Here is a 19167-nt window from a genome sequence, read left to right on the forward strand (position 1 = left end):
CCCCTTCTTAGTGCCCCCCGTAGATGACTCCATAGTACTCCTCTCTCCCCTTCTCCATAGTACCCACCATAATGTGTCCCAGTATAAAATGCTACTGTACAGAGCCCCCCATATAAAACACCCCTTCTTTGTGGCCTCAGTAGATGCCCCTATAGTGCCCACCAATAATGTGCCAGTAATAAGTGCCCTCAATAACGTGCCAGTAACAAGAGCCCCCCAATGTGCCAGTAATAAGCCCCCATCACGTGCCAGGAACAAGAGCCCCCATCATGTGCCAGTAATAAGCCCCCCATCACGTGCCAGTAATAAGCCCCCCATCACGTGCCAGTAATAAGCCCCCCATCACGTGCCAGTAATAAGCCCCCATCACGTGCCAGTATTAAGCCCCCCCCATGTTCCAGTATTAAGTCCCCCCATCATCATGTGCCAGTATTAAGTCCCCCATCATCATGTGCCAGTATTAAGTCCCCCCCCATCATCATGTGCCAGTATTAAGTCCCCCCCATCATGTGCCAGTATTAAGTCCCCCCCATCATGTGCCAGTATTAAGTCCCCCCCATCATGTGCCAGTATTAAGTCCCCCCCATCATGTGCCAGTATTAAGTCCCCCCATCATGTGCCAGTATTAAGTCCCCCCCATCATGTGCCAGTATTAAGTCCCCCCCATCATGTGCCAGTATTAAGTCCCCCCCATCATCATGTGCCAGTATTAAGTCCCCCCCATCATCATGTGCCAGTATTAAGTCCCCCCCATCATCATGTGCCAGTATTGTAATAAGCCCCCCCCCCAAAGTGCCAGTAACACTATTGTAAAAAAAACAAAAAAAAAAACACTTATACTTACCTCAGTCTCAGCGATGCGATGCAGCCTCTTCCTGTGTCCCACGCTGTAATATAAGGCTCCGGCGGCATGATGACGTCATTGCGCCGGCCTCTGATATGTTGCCGGCCTAGTGCCTGCAGCCAGGGGCGTCCATAAAAATCACTGGGCCCCATAGCAGGAATCTAAATTGGGTCCCCATTCCCCTTTTATAGACCCTCCCTTTGTTCCATGAACTATGCAGGCTGCTGCGTTTTATAATTTATGCCATCAGGGCCGGATTGGGATTACAAAACAGCCCTGGCACACAAAAGAGGTATAATAAATGCAGATGTATATTATATACAGCAGTGTACAGTTATGTGAGGTACGCGGTATAATATATGCAGTGTGTACAGGTATATAGTATATTCCGTAGTGTACTGATATGTGAGGTACAGGGTATAATAGATGCAGTGTGTACAGGTATATAGTATATACAGCAGTGTACTGATATGTGAGGTACGGGGTATAATATATGCAGTGTATACAGGTATACAATATATACAGTAGTGTAATATGTGAGGTACGAGGTATAATAGATGCAGTGTGTACAGGTATATAGTAAATACAGCAGTGTATTGACATCTCGTACCTCAGATATCAGTACACCGTTATATATACTATATATCTGTACACACTGCATCTATTATACCTCGTACCTCACATATATAGTATATACAGAAGTGTACTGATATCTGTACACACAGCATCTATTATACCTTGTACCTCACATATCAGTGCACTGCGGTATACAGTCTTGTGAAAAAATTAGGACACCCTTTGAAAGCATGTGGTTTTTTGTAACATTTTTAATAAATGGTTATTTCATCTCCGTTTCAACAATACAGAGAGATTAAAGTAATCCGACTAAACAAAGAAAACTGAAGAAAAGTCTTTTCAAGATCTTCTGTAAATGTCATTCTACAAAAATGCCTATTCTAACTGAGGAAAAAGATAGGACACCCTTGCCCCTAATAGCGAGTGTTACCTCCTTTGGCTGAAATAACTGCAGTGAGACGGTTCTTGTAGCCATCTACCAGTCTTCGACATCGGTCTGAGGAAATTTTACCCCACTCCTCAATGCAGAACTTTTTCAGCTGTGAGATGTTTGAGGGGTTTCTTGCACGTACAGCCCTTTTCAAGTCACCCCACAGCATCTCAATGGGATTCAAATCTGGACTTTGACTTGGCCATTCCAGGACTCTCCATTTCTTCTTTTTCAGCCAATCTTTGGTTGATTTACTAGTATGTTTTGGGTCATTGTCATGTTGCATGGTCCAGTTCCGCTTCAGCTTTAATTTTCTAACTGATGGTCTCACATGTTCTTCAAGCACCTTCTGATACACAGTAGAATTCATCGTGGATTCTATGATGGTGAGCTGACCAGGTCCTGCTGCAGCAAAGCAGCCCCAAACCATGACACTTCCACCTCCATGCTTCACAGTTGGTATGAGGTTCTTTTCTTGGAATGCTGTGTTTGGTTTACGCCAAACATGTCCTCTGCTGTTGTGTCCAAATAATTCAATTTTGGACTCATCTGTCCAAAGAACATTATTCCAGAAGTCCTGGTCTTTGTCAACTTTATCGCTGGCAAATGTCAGTCTGGCCTCGATGTTTCTCTTGGAAAGCAAAGGTTTCCTCCTTGCACACCTCCCATGCAAGTTAAACTTGTACAGTCTCTTTCTGATTGTAGAGGCATGTACTTCTACATCAACAGTAGCCAGAGCCTGCTGTAGTTCTCGAGATGACACTTTAGGGTTTTTGGATACCTCTTTTAGCATCTTGCGGTCTGCTCTTGGGGTGAACTTGCTGGGGCGACCAGTCCTGGGCATGCTGGCAGTTGTTTTGAAAGCCCTCCACTTGTAGACTATCTTCCGGACAGTGGAATGGCTGATTTCAAAATCTTTTGAGATCTTTTTAAATCCCTTCCCAGACTCATAGGCTGCTACAATCTTTTTTCTGAAGTCCTCTGACAGCTCTTTTGCTCTCACCATGGTGCTCACTCTCACTTCAACAGTCAGGAGCACACCAAACTAAATGTCTGAGGTTTAAATAGGGCAAGCCTCATTCAACATGCAGAGTAACGATCTACTAATTATGTGCACCTGGTGTGATATACCTGTGTGAGATCTGAGCCAATTTAAGAGGGAATACATGTGAGGGTGTCCTATCTTTTTCCTCAGTTAGAATAGGTATTTTTGTAGAATGACATTTACAGAAGATCTTGAAAAGACTTTTCTTCAGTTTTCTTTGTTTAGTTGGATTACTTTAATCTCTCTGTATTGTTGAAACGGAGATGAAATAACCATTTATTAAAAATGTTACAAAAAACCACATGCTTTCAAAGGGTGTCCTAATTTTTTCACATGACTGTATACTATATATCTGTACATATTTCATGTATAATACTGTGTAATATATGCAGTGTGTGTGCATGTATGTGTGTGTATCTATATATATATATATTACACACAGAGCAGTGTATTGATGTGACACATAGAAGGTATAATACTGTAGATGCAGTGTTTACAGAAATATGTGGTCAATTATACATTATAGTCACTGTGTGTGTGAGGTACATGAGGTTGTGGTCACTGTAACTGTCTGAAGTATTATACATGAGTGAGCAATGAGTAAAAACAGGGCATGGAGGGGGGTAAATGATGAGAAGTGGAGGACCTCCTCTTACCTCTCCATTCCAGTCTGTATGGATCAATGCAGAGCTGCTTGCGAACTTCTAATACTTGCTATTAGGGGTTGAAGGACCTGTGATGATGTCATCACAGGTCCTGGCAGATATACCTTTGAAACCTAGGAACTACACCATTTTTGGTGCAGTTCCTTTGCTAGATTCTGCAGGACCTGTGATGTTGAAGATGATGTCATCACAGGTCCTGGCAGATGCACTGTTCTAACCTGGGAACTACACTTTACACTGTGCAGTTCCCTTACAGGACCTGTGATGACATCATCAAAGGTCCTTTAGCTTTAGAAAGATAAACAGGAGCAATTAGGGGGCGGGGCCTCTCCTCCACTTCGGGGCCTGCCTGCAGCCTATCAGAGGAAGGGGAAGGGACACGCCTCTCCCTCCCCTGCACCTCCGCACCTCCGCTGGCACAGGCAGTTTACAATGGAGATGAGCGCAATGGAAGCGCTCATCTCCCTGTGCCTGGCGGCGGCTCACTAGGTGGGGGCATTTTAGTTGGGGGGGCACAGCATGATGTAGGGGGGGCCGTGGCCCCCTCTGGCCCCCCCCTGGCGACGCCACTGTTTACAGGCTAGGGCAGTGCTAAAGCCCACCCATTAGTGCTTACTGCTAGGTGGTAGCTTTACCCATGGAGAGCCAGGTATGTCACCGGATCTGCAGAAAAAGCCTTTGCCCTGCGCAATTCAGCACAGGGCAAGGGAGAGCATCGGAGCATGAAATGGCCCAATGCTGATATCAGAGGGGCTGCCTGGGTGAAAATAGGGATATGTCTGGGTTCAGTTCTGTACCCAGACAACCCCTTTAACCACTTTTACACAATAAAAGCATTTTTGAAAAAGAAATATGCTTGTATAGCCCAATTTTCTTTCTGGCAATGGTCTTGTGTGAGGGCTGTTTTTTGTGAGATGAGGTAATGTTTTCTTTGGTACAATTTGAGGAACATTTTTTGATTACTCAATATTGTGCTTTTTGTGAAGCAAGGTGACCAGTTGTTACGGACACAGTAATACCTAATATGTATTTTTAAAAATATATATTTTAATAGTAAATTGATGAGGTGAAAGAGGTGCATTTTTTTTACTTGAAACATATTTTCTTTGTTTTTATAAAACACCTATTTTTTTACTCTGTATTTTTTCCTACTAGAGGACTTCTTTTGAGGGTCCAATTCCTTTTCCAGCATACATAAAAATCATTAAAAAAAAAAATCTAAAACAATAGCATAAAATATTAAAATGATCTTGATGTAGATGTGCATATATATATGATGTAGATATCCACCTGACCTAACCAACACAAGCAAAGTTGTGCTATGAAGGAGGGGGCAGGTACGTATCACATCAGAGACGCATAATTATTAATATCAACAAAATATCCCTCCAGAGTCATGATATCCCTTGTCAGATCCCAAATCAATATGTTTCAGCTGAGGATAGAATTTAAAGAATACTTGTATCACTCAAGAATGTCCACATTTCATGTAGATTGTAATGGAATGAAAGAAGATTAACTCAATTATATATCTCTTTGGGGTTATAGCTGTAATAAAGTTGAATTCATATTTAAATCAATCCACATGATTAATACCAGTCACAAACGAGGAATCAATGACATGATCTTGAATAAAAAAGGAAATGTTCAGTCTCTTTCATAGGTCCATATTCATAATGGTTAGTGGTCTGCTATGCATAGAATCAATTAGCTTGACTTTATGCATAGCAGACCACTAACCATTATGAATATGGACCTATGAAAGAGACTGAACATTTCCTTTTTTATTCAAGTATCACTGTAATCGTACTGACCCCGAGAATAAAGATATTATGTTATTTATACCGAAAAATGAATGCTGTAAAATTTATCATGTAAAAACGCAGTGGCGGTATTGCTGTTTTTCCCATCTTCCTCCCAGAAAGAGTTAATAAAAGTTAATCAGAAAGTTATGTGTACCCCAAAATGGCGCCATTAAAAACTACAACTTGTCCTGCAGAAAACAAGCCATCATACAGCTATAGAGATGGAAAGATAAAAAACTTGGAATGCTGTTGGAATGCGACAATAAAAACAGGAAGAAAAACGCTTGGTCCCAAAACAGGCTAGTTAAACCTTTTGTTTTCCCACATACGAGGGGGGAGACCAGTGGATCCCTAAGCCCGCTGCTTGTTCCCCAACTGATTTTTTCTCTAGCTCATATTTTTTTTAGCAGCAGCGTATGCTGCGTTTTTTTTCACTTTGATATGCTTCCGTAAGTGTACTCATAGTGGCGTTTCTAGTTATTCCCGGAGGCTCTCTTCTTTTCATAGTGCAGTTGCTGTCTCTGCTCTGTTTATTCATCCTGCCTGGAGTCAGTCATAATATTGTCCTGGATCCAGGATCACTCTCACTCAGGCATAATCTTCCTTTTGCCCCATTACTGAAAGTGCTGCTGTTGCTCACTGAGGACACTGTTTTTGCTATCCGGCTACTCCCCATTTTTTTATGGTTTTTAAGTCAGTTCAACTGATTTGTTCCCATTTTGGTTTTTCATTTCTCTCGGGGGCACTTATCTCTCTCTTAATGATTGACTATATTCCATCATTTTTCCTGTGTTCACATATCCCTTCCCGGTATTTACACATTTGGTAAGGGTTTTTGTCCAGGTCCATCTGTTGCTAGGTTTGACCGGGTCTCATGCATACCCATATCCTACAGACCCATTTCTATTTCAATAGACCCCCTCTGTCTTTCTAGGGACTATTGTCCTGCAAGACATCCTGGATATCCTGCCCTGACGTCTTCGTCATCATCCTGACATGTTGTTCTTCTCTTTTCTGGCAGCCGTGGCCAGACATTTGGGGTTTTCTTTTTTAGCACCCCTACTTCTTGTCCCCATGGGAGACGAGACCTGCCACAACAGCAGTTCATTGGTCCTTGATATCTTGATGTTCCTTCCTGGACGTCATTTTCAGTCGATCTCCATCCAATTGGTGTTCCACAGGGTGTGTTTTTTTTTCTGCGCTGACACAAGCTGCCTATTGCCAGTCTTCGCAGACTTCTTTTTTCTTTCTTCTCGTCCCATATTGTCACAGTTGATGACTCTAGGGTGGTTTTCCTATGGTTCTGGTCCTATGGTATTAGTTTCCTTCTGAGTATTCTGGCCCATGCTATGTCTCCTTTCTCCTTCAGCTTCTGTAGTTGCTTTGTTCCTTTATGGTGACTGACTCGACTTCATGATTGTCCTTCTTTGTGGATATTCTGTGCTGCTATCCAGTTCTTCTGAAGTCTCCTGAGCCCTTGGCTTAGTTTACCTGGGTTATCTGTCCTTCTGCCCAGCCTAACGCACTGTGTATTCTATGCTCTCTCTGTGGGTGGCCTACCTGTTACGTATTCTTCCTGTTGTATTCCCCCGCATTTCCTTGCAGGGTCTTATGGTCAGCCTTATTCTGCTCTTTTGTTCCCTCCTCATGGTACTTGCTATTGAACGTCCAATAGTATTTTGTATCCCCCAATCATATGAGTGAGTAAATAGGATTTTTTTTTGCTTACTTTTAAAATCCTTTTTTCGCTGAGTTCACAGCTCCCACCCAGTAACTACATTGCTGGTTCTTCCTAATGGGTCCCACCTGTTTTTGCTTATGACCCATCTCCAGCTCGTTGGCATCAGAGTTTTCAGTGATGCTAGCGCATATCACAGGTTTCCCTGCCACTGATCACAGCTCTGTGCTTGCTTGATCACTGCACCGTAATAATGTGCAGCTGGTTCTTAACTCCCTTCTGGCTGCACTGCACCGGAAGGGGTTACTGAATTCCACTTTCCATTTATAAAATACAATTATCTTGGTTCTAAAACCTTCGGTAATAAACCAGCATAGCTCCCTGAGATGTAGCTTGACAATAAGATGTGGTTCACACACTCACCACTAAATGGTGATATAACAGTACTTATCGAAATTTAATATATAAACACTCCAAAGTTGCAGACATCATTTAACCACTTAGGACTTAGGGGCCCTTTACACGGGCCGAGAATTGAACAGATCATTGCTAGCGAGCGTTGATAGTTTGTTAGCGCTGATCTGGCGGTGTAAATGCCCCGCCGATTACTCGATGAACGAGTGAAATGCTCATTCATCAGGTAATTGGATCATTTGTGCTGCACAAAAAAATCCTTGTTTCCCAGTGGCAGATCGTGCTGTGTAAACAGGATCTGTTGCCGAGAAAGAACCATTCTTTATGGGGAAGAGCATACTGTGGAGGAGCTGGAGAAGATCGCTACATGTAAATGCACAGATCTCCTCCGATAACGATCAGCAGAGTGTCTTTTGAAAAAACCTCATCAAGCATCGGCATTCCACCAAGCTTTGAGATTAGTTCTATTAAACCCCTTCCTCCCCTGCATAGAAAATAGTCCCTCACATATATCCCTAGAGATACATATGATATACAGTGACCTACAATTTCCTTCTTACCTATCTATGTGTATATATATATATATCTATATATATATCTATGACTTTAGAAGTAGGGATAAATGAATGAATGAATGAAAGAGAGGTGTCTGGACCAGTTGGAGCAGAAGAATAAACAGCCGAGGGCACTGCCGGAAAGAAAAAAATTTATGTACTTAACTATACATAAAAAAACAAAACAATATTTTTTTGCATGCATATTGCAAAAAACTTCATTTGCAATGCCCTAGTCATCGCATAGTAATATATATATATATATATATATATATATATAGAAATATAAAGAGAGGCAAATAAATAGCAGATTCACAATAGACTCATTTTGCATATATAAATCTGAGTGAAATTTTCCACCAATAACTTGTATATTACTAACTAAGAAATTAGATATTGCTATAGTTTATCATGGAGGGTCACATCTGTCTCATTATATTTTATTCCCTCTGCAGCACGTTCAAAAATTTGTGAATGAGACATGGCTAGAGCGGTATGGATCAGAGCTGGACAGCTGGATAATAACCCTCATCTGGTCCATAATGGTCTCTGTGTTCCCACTTGGTGGCTTCCTGGGAGCACTACTGGCAGGTCCTATGGCTATCAGGCTGGGAAGGTAATGTACTGTTTTAACAGTTTTTGAAGCCAAAATCAGGAGTGGATCCTAAAAGGGGAGAAAGTATAAAAGACAGATGCAACTTCTCCTCCACTCCTGATTCTGGCTTCAAAAACTGCCTCAAATAACTTGAATGTGTGGCTGCACCATAATTTGCCTTTATTATTTATTTCTTACCTAGGCGAGTTTCACATCAGTAGTGAAAATTATTTTTTGTGTTTCGGTATGTCAGGCACCTATAACTCTTGAATATAACTAGGGATAAGCAAATTTCATATTTTGAAGTTCGTGTGCGGGTTCGTGTTGTGGTATTTACTGAATTGCGTTATGGATTCAGTTACCAGGGACCATAACGCAATTCCATGACGGAATACATAACGGAATGCCTTTAGAGGCATTCCGTTATTCATTCCGTCATAATAGAAGTCTATGGCCTGCATAATAGATCTGTCCAGTTTATGTTATGCAGGAGAGGACTCCAGCATAACGTAAACCGGACGGCTCCGTTATGCAGGCCATAGACTTCTCCATTATGATGGAATGAATAGCGGAATGCCTCTAAAGGCATTCCGTTATGGAATCCATAACGCAATTCAGTAAATACCACGACACATGAACTTCAAAATATGAAATTCGCTCATCCCTAAATATAGTGTCCATTGGGTTCCCGTTATGGATTACTTTATTCTTTTTTGTCCTTTTTTTACATCAATCTGTGATGGAAACCCCTGTTGGAACGTCCACCGCCAAAGTGAACCTTGTGTGTTTTGAGAGTATCGTATGTTGGCATGAGTTTCTCAGATTCTCCACTGTCACCCATAGTGAGGAGGGGCCTGAATGGTGTGGAATTCAAGCATGTGTCCTGCTTTATTCAGTGTCTATGGAGCTAGATTTGGCTGTCTCCATCAGTCCCATAGTCTTCGAATGGAGCAGCAGTGCACATGCTTGAGGGCCACTCCATTCAATCTTGTCCTCACTGCAGTCATACACAGAGGAGGAATAGGAGGCTCAGGACCCCTGTTCTAGTGATCAGACATTTATCATCTCACGTGTGGATAAGAAATAATACGTCCACTTGGAATGGAAATGCCGGTTTTGCTGTAATTCTTTGGTGAATTCACAGCAAAATATGCATATTTCCATGTGGAATTTGTTGTAGCTTTGCCAACAGGATCAGGTCTGGGTGCTCTCATTAAAGACGTTGTTTTTTATAGCAAAATCCAATACCCTCTTTGTATAATCTTTACTTATGTTCTTACTGCAGTCATAATTGACTATGATTTACAATACAATAGAATAGATATAGTATAAAATAACACAAGAATATTTATGGAACAAAGTGCAGAAAATAACCAGATAACAGCCTTGCCAAATCACAACCGTCTTACTCATCAAGGTTGTCGCTGGTTGTCAGTAGCAGGATTTAGCTAATTTTTGTTACCTCCATAGACTCAATCATGACTGGGTTTTCTTATGTGCATCTCACCACATATCAAGATCATCACACAAGTGGTCATGTAATTACCTAACTGTATATGTGATGAGACCATATAATAATTCACATACAGCTCTGGACACTGTTGCCCCCCTCACACACAACAAAACCCGAAAAATCAACAGACAACCCTGGCACACCAACCTGACCAAAAAACTCAGACAAGCTTCCAGGGCTGCTGAGCGGCAATGGAAGAAATCCCATTCAAATGATCATTTTACCGCATACAAGCAATCCCTCCTCATATTTAAATCCTCACTCGCTGATGCAAAACAGGCCTACTTCTCATCTCTCATATGTTCCCTGTCACACAGCCCTAAACAACTTTTTAGCACTTTTAACTCCCTTCTCCGTCCCCCAGCGCCCCCACCCTCTCCACTCTTCTCAGCTGAGGACTTTGCCAAATATTTCAAACAAAAGATAGTCAACATCAGAGAAAGCTTCACTACACAGTCCCCACAGACCCTCTACACAACGGCTCGGTCCTCTTCTCCCAAAACCCGCTTTTCCACCATTACAGAAGAAAAACTCTCCACTCTACTCTCCAAAGCTCATCTGACCACCTGTGCACTTGACCCAATCCCATCCCACCTCATCCCTAACCTCACCACAGTGTTTATCCCAGCCCTAACTCATCTCTTCAACCTATCACTAAACTCTGGTGTCTTCCCCTCTGCTTTTAAACATGCTACCATTACACCCATCCTCAAAAAGCCTTCACTTGACCCATCTTCCTTGTCCAGTTATCGCCCCATATCACTTCTTCCATTTGCCTCTAAGCTACTTGAACAACATGTCCATTCAGAACTGTCCTCCCACCTCTCCTCCAGCTCCCTCTTTGACCGCCTACAATCTGGCTTCCGACCCCACCACTCGACCGAGACTGCCCTTACCTAAGTCACCAATGACCTACTGACAGCCAAAAATTCTTGTACATGCCCTCATTATCTCTCGCCTAGACTACTGCAACATTCTCCTCTGTGGCCTTCCATCTAGCACTCTCGCACCCCTCCAATCTATCCTCAACTCTGCTGCCCGGCTAATCCACCTCTCACCCTATTACTCTTCTGCCTCTCCCCTCTGCCAATCCCTTCACTGGCTCCCCATTGCCCAGCGAATTCACTTCAAAGTACTAACAAATACATACAAGGCCATCCATAACCTGTCGCCTCCCTACATCTCTGAGCTACTTTCCCGATACATCCCCACACGCACTCTCCGATCCTCACAAGACCTCCTTCTCTCCTCTCCTCTTATTGCCTCTTTCCACAATCGACTCCAAGATTTCTCCCATGCATCCCCCATACTCTGGAACTCGCTACCCCAACATATCAGACTCTCACCTACATTGGAATCCTTCAAAAGAAACCTGAAAACCCACCTCTTCAGACAAGCCTACAACCAGTGACCCTGCTGCCTCTATACCGCCATGACCTACTTAACTCGCACCTACTGTGTCCTTCTCCCATACCATGTAGATTGTAAGCCCTCACGGGCAGGGCCCTCTCTCCTTCTGTACCAGTTTGTAACTTGTCTTGTTTATGATTAGTGCAATTGTCTGTATTATGTATGTGCACCGCTTATCATATGTACAGCGCTATGGAATGAATGGCGCTTTAATAATAAATAATAATAATAATACAGCATGGACATGAGGGCACATGTACAAACCAATACCTGAAAGAACTCTGACGCTTTAAAGGGTATGTCCAGATGAAGCATTTTCATTGTGGATTGAGGGACGAAAACTGGTCTGAATCTGCTCTGGAACCGCATCCCATTGTTTTCAGTGAGAGGCTGTGCCGCAGTTCATGTGGCTGAGGATTTTGGTCATGCGGTTTTCAAGAGTGCACCAACAATGTACAGGTCCATTTATGGCGTGGTCACCGTACAGACCCCTTGCAAAGCTGCAGCCACAGCCTGCTCGCGGTTTAGCTACATTTAATGGAAATCTATGTCAGAAACCGCAGCACAGCAGAGCAGTTTTTTCTGTGTGATACGCGGAGGATTTTGCCGTCTGAACATACCCAAACATACTGTGGAACAGCTCTGATCCTGGAATTGACATGAGCAATGGTACCCGGTGGTTTCAGTTGGGACTGATCACTGTGCAGAGGGAACATCTGAGCCAGAAGACTTGTCAGTGAGGGAAAGTAATGACTCCGGATGTGGGGCGCCCATATTAGGGTACGGCTACACCACAAAATGCGCAACAGCAAGAAACAGAAAATTATTATTTTAGAACTGTTAACTGTTATTTGGCTGTGAATACACAGACAAGTCACTTGCCACCTACATTAAAGTCTGTGGAGTAAAAGTCGCCTGCAACGTGTGGCACAAAATCCAGCATGTCTGGATTTTTTGTGAGTGTCGCATCACAGTTGCAGCACTTTATACTGATGAACTATTCTCTGGATAGGTCATAAGTATCTGACTGGTGGAGGTCCAACACCCGGGACCTCCGCCAATCAGCTGTTTGACAAGGCATCGGCGCTCCTGCGAGCGCCGCAGCCTTCTCTCAGCTGTTCCTAGGCCAATTGGCGACACATTAATCTGTCATGTGGCCTAGGAGCAGCTCTGCCCCATAGAAGTGAATGAGGCTGAGGCCTCTTTCACACTACCGTATGGCTATTTCAGTGTTTTGGCGTCCGTTTTTCATGGATCCATTGTTCAGTTTTTTTGTTTCCGTTGTGTTTCCGTTTCGGTTGCGTTTTTCCGTTCCGTTTTTCCATATGGCATATACAGTGTACAGTAATTACATAGAGAAAATTGGGCTGGGCATAACATTTTCAATAGATGGTTCTGCAAAAAACGGAACGGATACGGAAGACATACGGATGCATTTCCGTATGCATTCCGTTTTTTTTGCGGACCCATTGACTTTAATGGAGCCACGGAACGTGATTTGCGGCCAAATATAGGACATGTTCTATCTTTCAACGGAACGGAAAAACGGAAATACAGAAACGGAATGCATACGGAGTACATTCCGTTTTTTTTGCGAAACCATTGAAATGAATGGTTCCGTATACGGAACACAAAAAACGGCCCGCCAAACGGAAACAAAAAACGGTAGTGTGAAAGAGGCCTAAGCGTGATACCAAGCACAGCCCGTATACAATGTACGGCGCTGTGCTTGGTGAGCTATGAGAAGGCTGCGGCGCTCACAGGAGTGCCGCTGCCTTCTTAAAACAGCTGATCGGTGGGGGTTCCAGGTGTCCGCCCCAACCGATCAGATACTGATGACCTATCCTGAGAATAGGTCATCAATAAAAAAATGGAAAACCATTTAAATGGTAGGTTTGATTGCAGGCAGAGATAGGATGCCTGGTGCTGATGTAGGCAAGACTCGCACATACCCGCTACCATCATCGCATCCATCGCATGCTGTCTGCTCACTCTTTTCCCTGCAACAACTTCTCACTCACGTGTCACTATTAGTTGTCCAATGCAAGAGGCACTCCATAGCGCCTCCTGAGTCAAGCTGCTGATGCCTTATACTCTCAGATGCCTGTGAACTATTACAGAGTACACTGCTCCGCTATAATTTTCCACTTTATCTGTTTCTGCAGTGACCTGAATATTGATGAGCCATCAATATCTTATTAGTAGTAAGGTTGTCACGATACCAAAATTTTGATTTGATGTCGATACCATAAAAAAGTATTGCGATACTCTATACGATTCGATATCACACAAAAAAATTTAAACGCAAAAAAAGCCGCGTACATTCTGCATTTTATGGAACGTCCGGCCCATAATCTAACAGTCCTATCCTATTTTTTGGGGGGACAAGGTGACTAAAAAATGGCGAATCGCGTAGGTATTTTAATTTTTTTTCTGTTACGGCGTTCACCGCATAGGAGATATTTTTTTAAATGTTAATAGTTTGGACTTTTTCGGACGTGGCGATATGTAATATGTTTATTTATTTATTGTTTATATATTTTATATGTAAAATTGGGGAAGGGGGTGACTTATACTTAATATTTTGGTGTATTTTTTGAAAACTTTTTATTTAAACTTTTTATTTAATAATTATTTCCCCCCTTAGGGGCTAGAACCTGGGATCTTTTGATCCCTTGTCCTATTCCCCCTAATAGAGCTGTATTAGGGTGAATAGGATTTTACACTGTCCCTTCTGCCCTGGGCTTTGTGCACACAGCAGCAGGGAGCTTACCATGGCAGACATGGAAGGCTTCAGTAGTATCCTGGCTGCCATGATAACCGATCGGAGCCCCGCCATTACACTACTGGGGCTCCGATCGGAACTGCCACTGCACCACCAATGAAAAGGGAGGGAGGGGACCCTGTGGCCACTGCCACCAATAATTTAATACTAATACTGGGGAAGTTGGGGGGGCGCACTGCCAATGTTTTTAATATGGGGGGGGGGGGGGACACACTGCACCACCAATGAAGATAACTAACTTTTAATACAAATACAGGCAGCGGGTGCCAGCGGCAGAATCACATAGCCGGCACCCGTCCACTATGGCAGGGAGCTGTGATCAGCTGCAGTTAACTCCTCAAGTGCCCCTCTCTCCTCTCATTGGTAGCAGCGGCATAGGGGGAGAGAGAGACTGCTTCCTTCTCCCCTGTGCTGCTGAGGGAACATCTGAGAGCAGCTTGTGCCATGTTCTTTGATACTAGGCTGGGCAGTAGCACAGCCTAGTATCGGTAAAAGGCAAATCCCGGTATCGAATCGCTACAAAAGTATCGATAATTCGATACCCGATGCAACCCTAATTGGTAGGGGTTTGACTCCTGGCCTATCAGCTGTTTGAAAAGGCTTATATGCTCCTTTAAGCTGCTCAGGCTCTTCCTAGGCCAGTGATGTCATATTCGGTGGTCACATAGCTTGTTTGAAGCTCAAGTTCAGTGAATTGGTCTGGGCAGCAATATCAAGCACAGCAGTTATACAAATGTGTGGCGCTGTGCTTGGTATACTGGTATACTCACCAGAGCGCTGCAGCCTCTTTAAACAGCTGATTGGCGGAAGTGCCAGGAGTCAAACCCCCTGCAATCAGATACTGATGATCTGTGCTGAGGATGGGCCATTAATATTGAACTCCTGGAAAATGCCTTTAATAACCACACTATTTGTCAACTGACGCATAAAATGTTTCCACTGCACGTGGATGAGATTTGGTAAAACCTCATCCAATTTCTTGCTATTGTATCCCACAGAAGATTTTCTGCCCCCAAATCTGGAAGGAAAATCCACATAATTTTCACTACACGTGGACGCAGCCTGAAAAGTCACATACTCATTTTGCTTCTTATTGTAATTTTTATTATGAAAAAGTCAGTATGTATCTATTTTTTGTCTGTCATTATCTTTCTTTTGTAGAAAGAAGTCCTTGCTCTTCAATAATCTGTTTATTATACTGTCTGCAATCTTTTGTGGGTTCAGCCGCTATGCCAAGTCCTTTGAGATGATTATACTGGGGAGAATCTTAGCTGGTGTGAATTCTGGTGAGAACTGGTCACTTGATGTGGGTGAAATAGTGTTAAAATCAAAAGAATGCAATGCTTTGTTTGCAGAATAATAAGGCTTTAATGTGCACTATGTCTTCCTTTTCTCCAGGAGTCAGCATGTGTATTCATCCTATGTATCTTGGGGAAAGCGCCCCCAAAAAACTACGTGGCACAGGAACTTTGTCGTGTGCAGTCAGTACTGCCACTGGGCTGGTATTGGGGCAAGTGGTAGGACTCAGGTAATATGGAAATAATTCAACAGTCCTGAGAATATACTGTAAAATGTGTTTTTTACATTGACTTCACTGTGGTATACTTAACATTAGGTAATTTTACATCATATTTCTGTAAATGGCAGGTTGTGCAGAGCTACATTAAAGGATAACTGTCACATTTAGACCCTAATTTCAATTTTCATATATGTAGTTACTAATAACATGATATTCCAGAATCAGTTACTATTAGACTGACTTACCCCATATTTATTAAGATTCAGCCCTTAGCAACCAGTCTGCATAAAACTGCAATTTCACTATTCAGTTAAGATGGCCGCCACTGCCCTCACCCTGAGGCTAATCCCGCCTGCCCTTACTAGCCAGTAACAATAGCCCCCCAAAAGTGTCAGTAACCAGAGCCCTCCCCCTAAAGGCTTAATCTCCTGCAGCACAAAGGGGTCTTCTTACCACATGTTGCTTTCATTTATACACTGAGCAGATGGCAGATCTCCCTTCCCTGGTCTGCGCTGCTTCAACTCTGCATTCTCCAGCTCTGCTGAGTGAGGGAGCGTCTGCCAAGCGCAGGGAGAAGTGCACACAGCCCAGGCACTGTTATAAAAGGTGAAATAGGGCCACCAAGGTGATATTAATCACCACAATCCAATACTCCAAAAAAAAAAAAAATACGACAGTTATCCTTTAAAGGGGTCTCACTCCAGAAAATGGCATTCCTTAGGTGGACAAAGTTAATACAAAGTTAATTCCTCATATCTGCGCTTCAGCGGTGACAATAACCCCTGGATACGAGTAGTATATAATTCGATGCAAAAATGAATAAAGCCAGCAGAGGAGGCAATATGGACAATCACAATTTAATTTTAATTATTAATTTTAATTGTTTTGCAATTCCCTGCAGCCATTCAGGTTATTATTTAGTTCATCCCAACTGTAAAGAACACAAATGTAAGGGTACTTTCACACTTGCGGCAGAGGATTCCGGCAGGCAGTTCAGTCGCCGGAACTGCCTGCCGGATCCGGAAATCTGCACGCAAACGGATGCTTTTGTAAGACGGATGCGGATCCATCTCACAAATGCATTGCAATACCGGATCCGTCTTTACGGTTGTCATCCGGAAAAACGGATCTTTATTTTTTTCTCATTTTTAATAGGTCTGCGCATGCGCAGACTGCAAAACCGAATCCGTTTTGCCGGAACACTTAGGGCCGGATCCGGCATTAATACAGTTCAATGGAATTTAATGCCGGATCCGGCATTCCGGCAAGTGTTTAGGATTTTTGGCCGGAGAGAAAACTGCAGCATGCTGCGTTATTTTCTCTGGCAAAAAAACGTAAGAGGGACTGAACTGATGCATCCTGAACGGAATGCTCTCCATTTAGAATGTATTAGGATAAAACTACAGTTTGCAATAGAATTGCAGTGCAAACAGGGAGTAACTACAGATTTTACTTTAACACCCTGTAAAAGAGAAGCATGCATGCACCTCTACATAGAAGCAGTGTCTGTGAGATCAGACATCATGGGGACTGTAGTTCTTCACATTGGTAATCCCACCCACAGCAAGCCCTGGCAGCATCAAAGCCAAGGTTCAGCACAGTTGGGTCAGATAAGGAAAATTAAAAGAATTACTTATGCACTATAGTTATATCATCTGCTGAGTATACAGACATATACAGATAGTTTTTTGTATTTATAGGTGCAGAAAACCTCTTTAAAGGGATTCTGTCATGACATTTTAGCCCTATAACCTAAACACATGGCCAGGTCCGTACAAATAACATGAATCCCAAACTGTACTTATTAAATCTGCCTGTTGCTCTATTAGCACATAAAACAGGTTTTTATAACCGGTCAATCGCCTACCTAAGGTGCCCAAGGGGACGTCAGTTAATACAGGGTGCCTGGCCGTCTGGTGCCCAGCGCCTCCTTCCCAGTCATAATCACCGCCTTCCTCACCTCAGCGCCGCCTCCGCCAGATCCGACCGGCCCTCTGCTAGATCCGGCGCCTGCGCACTGGGCTCAGCCTGATGCGCCGCGGAGTCCTGGCAGCGGCTTCGTTGAGCGAAGTGGGCATGCGCCCGGAATGAAAAACACATAAGCTGCAAAATCATGAGCTTTCATTTTTGTAGCTTTCTGTACAGAAACCACAAGATGTGTGTGGCTTTAATAGCAGATAAAGAAAGCAAGGGTAAACATTCGCAAAGCTGTGGATTACATAAAAAAATGACTGAAATTCACTTCAGTATGTACAGTGGTTCCTAACAAGAGAATTTCAATGCAAGCATGTGTGTACGGTAATTGGAGCAATTCTGACTGGTACAAAAGAAGCAACTATTCCAGTATATCTCTTCACATGTCTTTGTGTAAATCCTATGCATGTTATATCTAATTTTAGGGAGATATTGGGCAGTGAGGAGGTATGGCCTCTTCTCCTAGCTAGCAACGTGGTTCCAGGTATCCTACAGCTGATTTTTCTACCTTGGGTTCCTGAAAGCCCTCGATATTTGTTAATTGATTTGAAGGACAAGGAATCCTGCATGGTTGGTAAGAATCTTGTCAATAACTGGTAAGAATGTACCCGTTGTAAATTTGTCTTGTTTGCTGAACTTATTGTTGTGTCCAGCTTTACGTCGGCTTCGGGGGAACTGCGATTTTAGTAGTGAGGTGGAGGAGATAATGGAGGAGCAGGCAGCTATACAAGGACAGAAACCAAAGAGCCTTTGTGAGCTTATACGGGAGACATCCCTGCGTCCGCAGCTTCTCACTATAGTGGTTCTCAGTAGTGCCATGCAACTGTGTGGTAATGACTCGGTAAGACAAAATATGACCTCTCATTTATACTTGTGTATATTCAGGTCTGTTGACCTTCCATGTTTTACCACATTACATTACTTATCGATATTACATCTTTTGTCTCCCTAGATGTATTTCTATGCATCCTATATATTTCAAGCAGCTGGGATCTCCTCGGAGAAGATTCAGTATGTTGTGATTGGCACAGGAAGTTGTGAGCTCCTCACTTCAATCGCTTGTGTGAGTAGTACTCTACTAAAGGACTTTAGTAGACGAGGAAAAGGGTAATGCTTTGAACGTTTGAATTTCAGGCTCCATATCTCACCATTCACTACAGCTTCGAATGTGAGGCTACATCATCTTTTAGACTTGGCTACTTCATACATAAATTGGACTTGAAACTGTTTAGCATATGATTAGTTATGCAGATTCTTGTCATGTAACTGCATTATTACTGTTTTACACCTAAAATTCTAAATTTTGATTTGTATTATTTTGTTAGTATTTTGTAAATCCACCTTTGGCTTTCAACACTAC

At 42.9% G+C, this 19167-nt stretch overlaps 1 protein-coding gene across 2 annotated transcripts in view; it reads left to right on the forward strand.

The window, feature by feature from the left end:
- SLC2A11 (solute carrier family 2 member 11) overlaps positions 1–19167 on the forward strand; it is a 129315-nt gene that overhangs the window by 103537 nt on the left and 6611 nt on the right. For both annotated transcript variants that reach the window (XM_040416380.1, XM_040416378.1), the window contains exons 3-8: positions 8467–8627; positions 15476–15600; positions 15713–15842; positions 18233–18381; positions 18461–18648; positions 18760–18870. In XM_040416380.1, the coding sequence (XP_040272314.1) occupies positions 8467–8627; positions 15476–15600; positions 15713–15842; positions 18233–18381; positions 18461–18648; positions 18760–18870 (864 nt within the window). The remainder of the gene's footprint in view (positions 1–8466; positions 8628–15475; positions 15601–15712; positions 15843–18232; positions 18382–18460; positions 18649–18759; positions 18871–19167) is intronic.

Source organism: Bufo bufo, chromosome 2, assembly GCF_905171765.1.
Source record: "Bufo bufo chromosome 2, aBufBuf1.1, whole genome shotgun sequence".
NCBI lineage: Eukaryota > Metazoa > Chordata > Amphibia > Anura > Bufonidae > Bufo > Bufo bufo.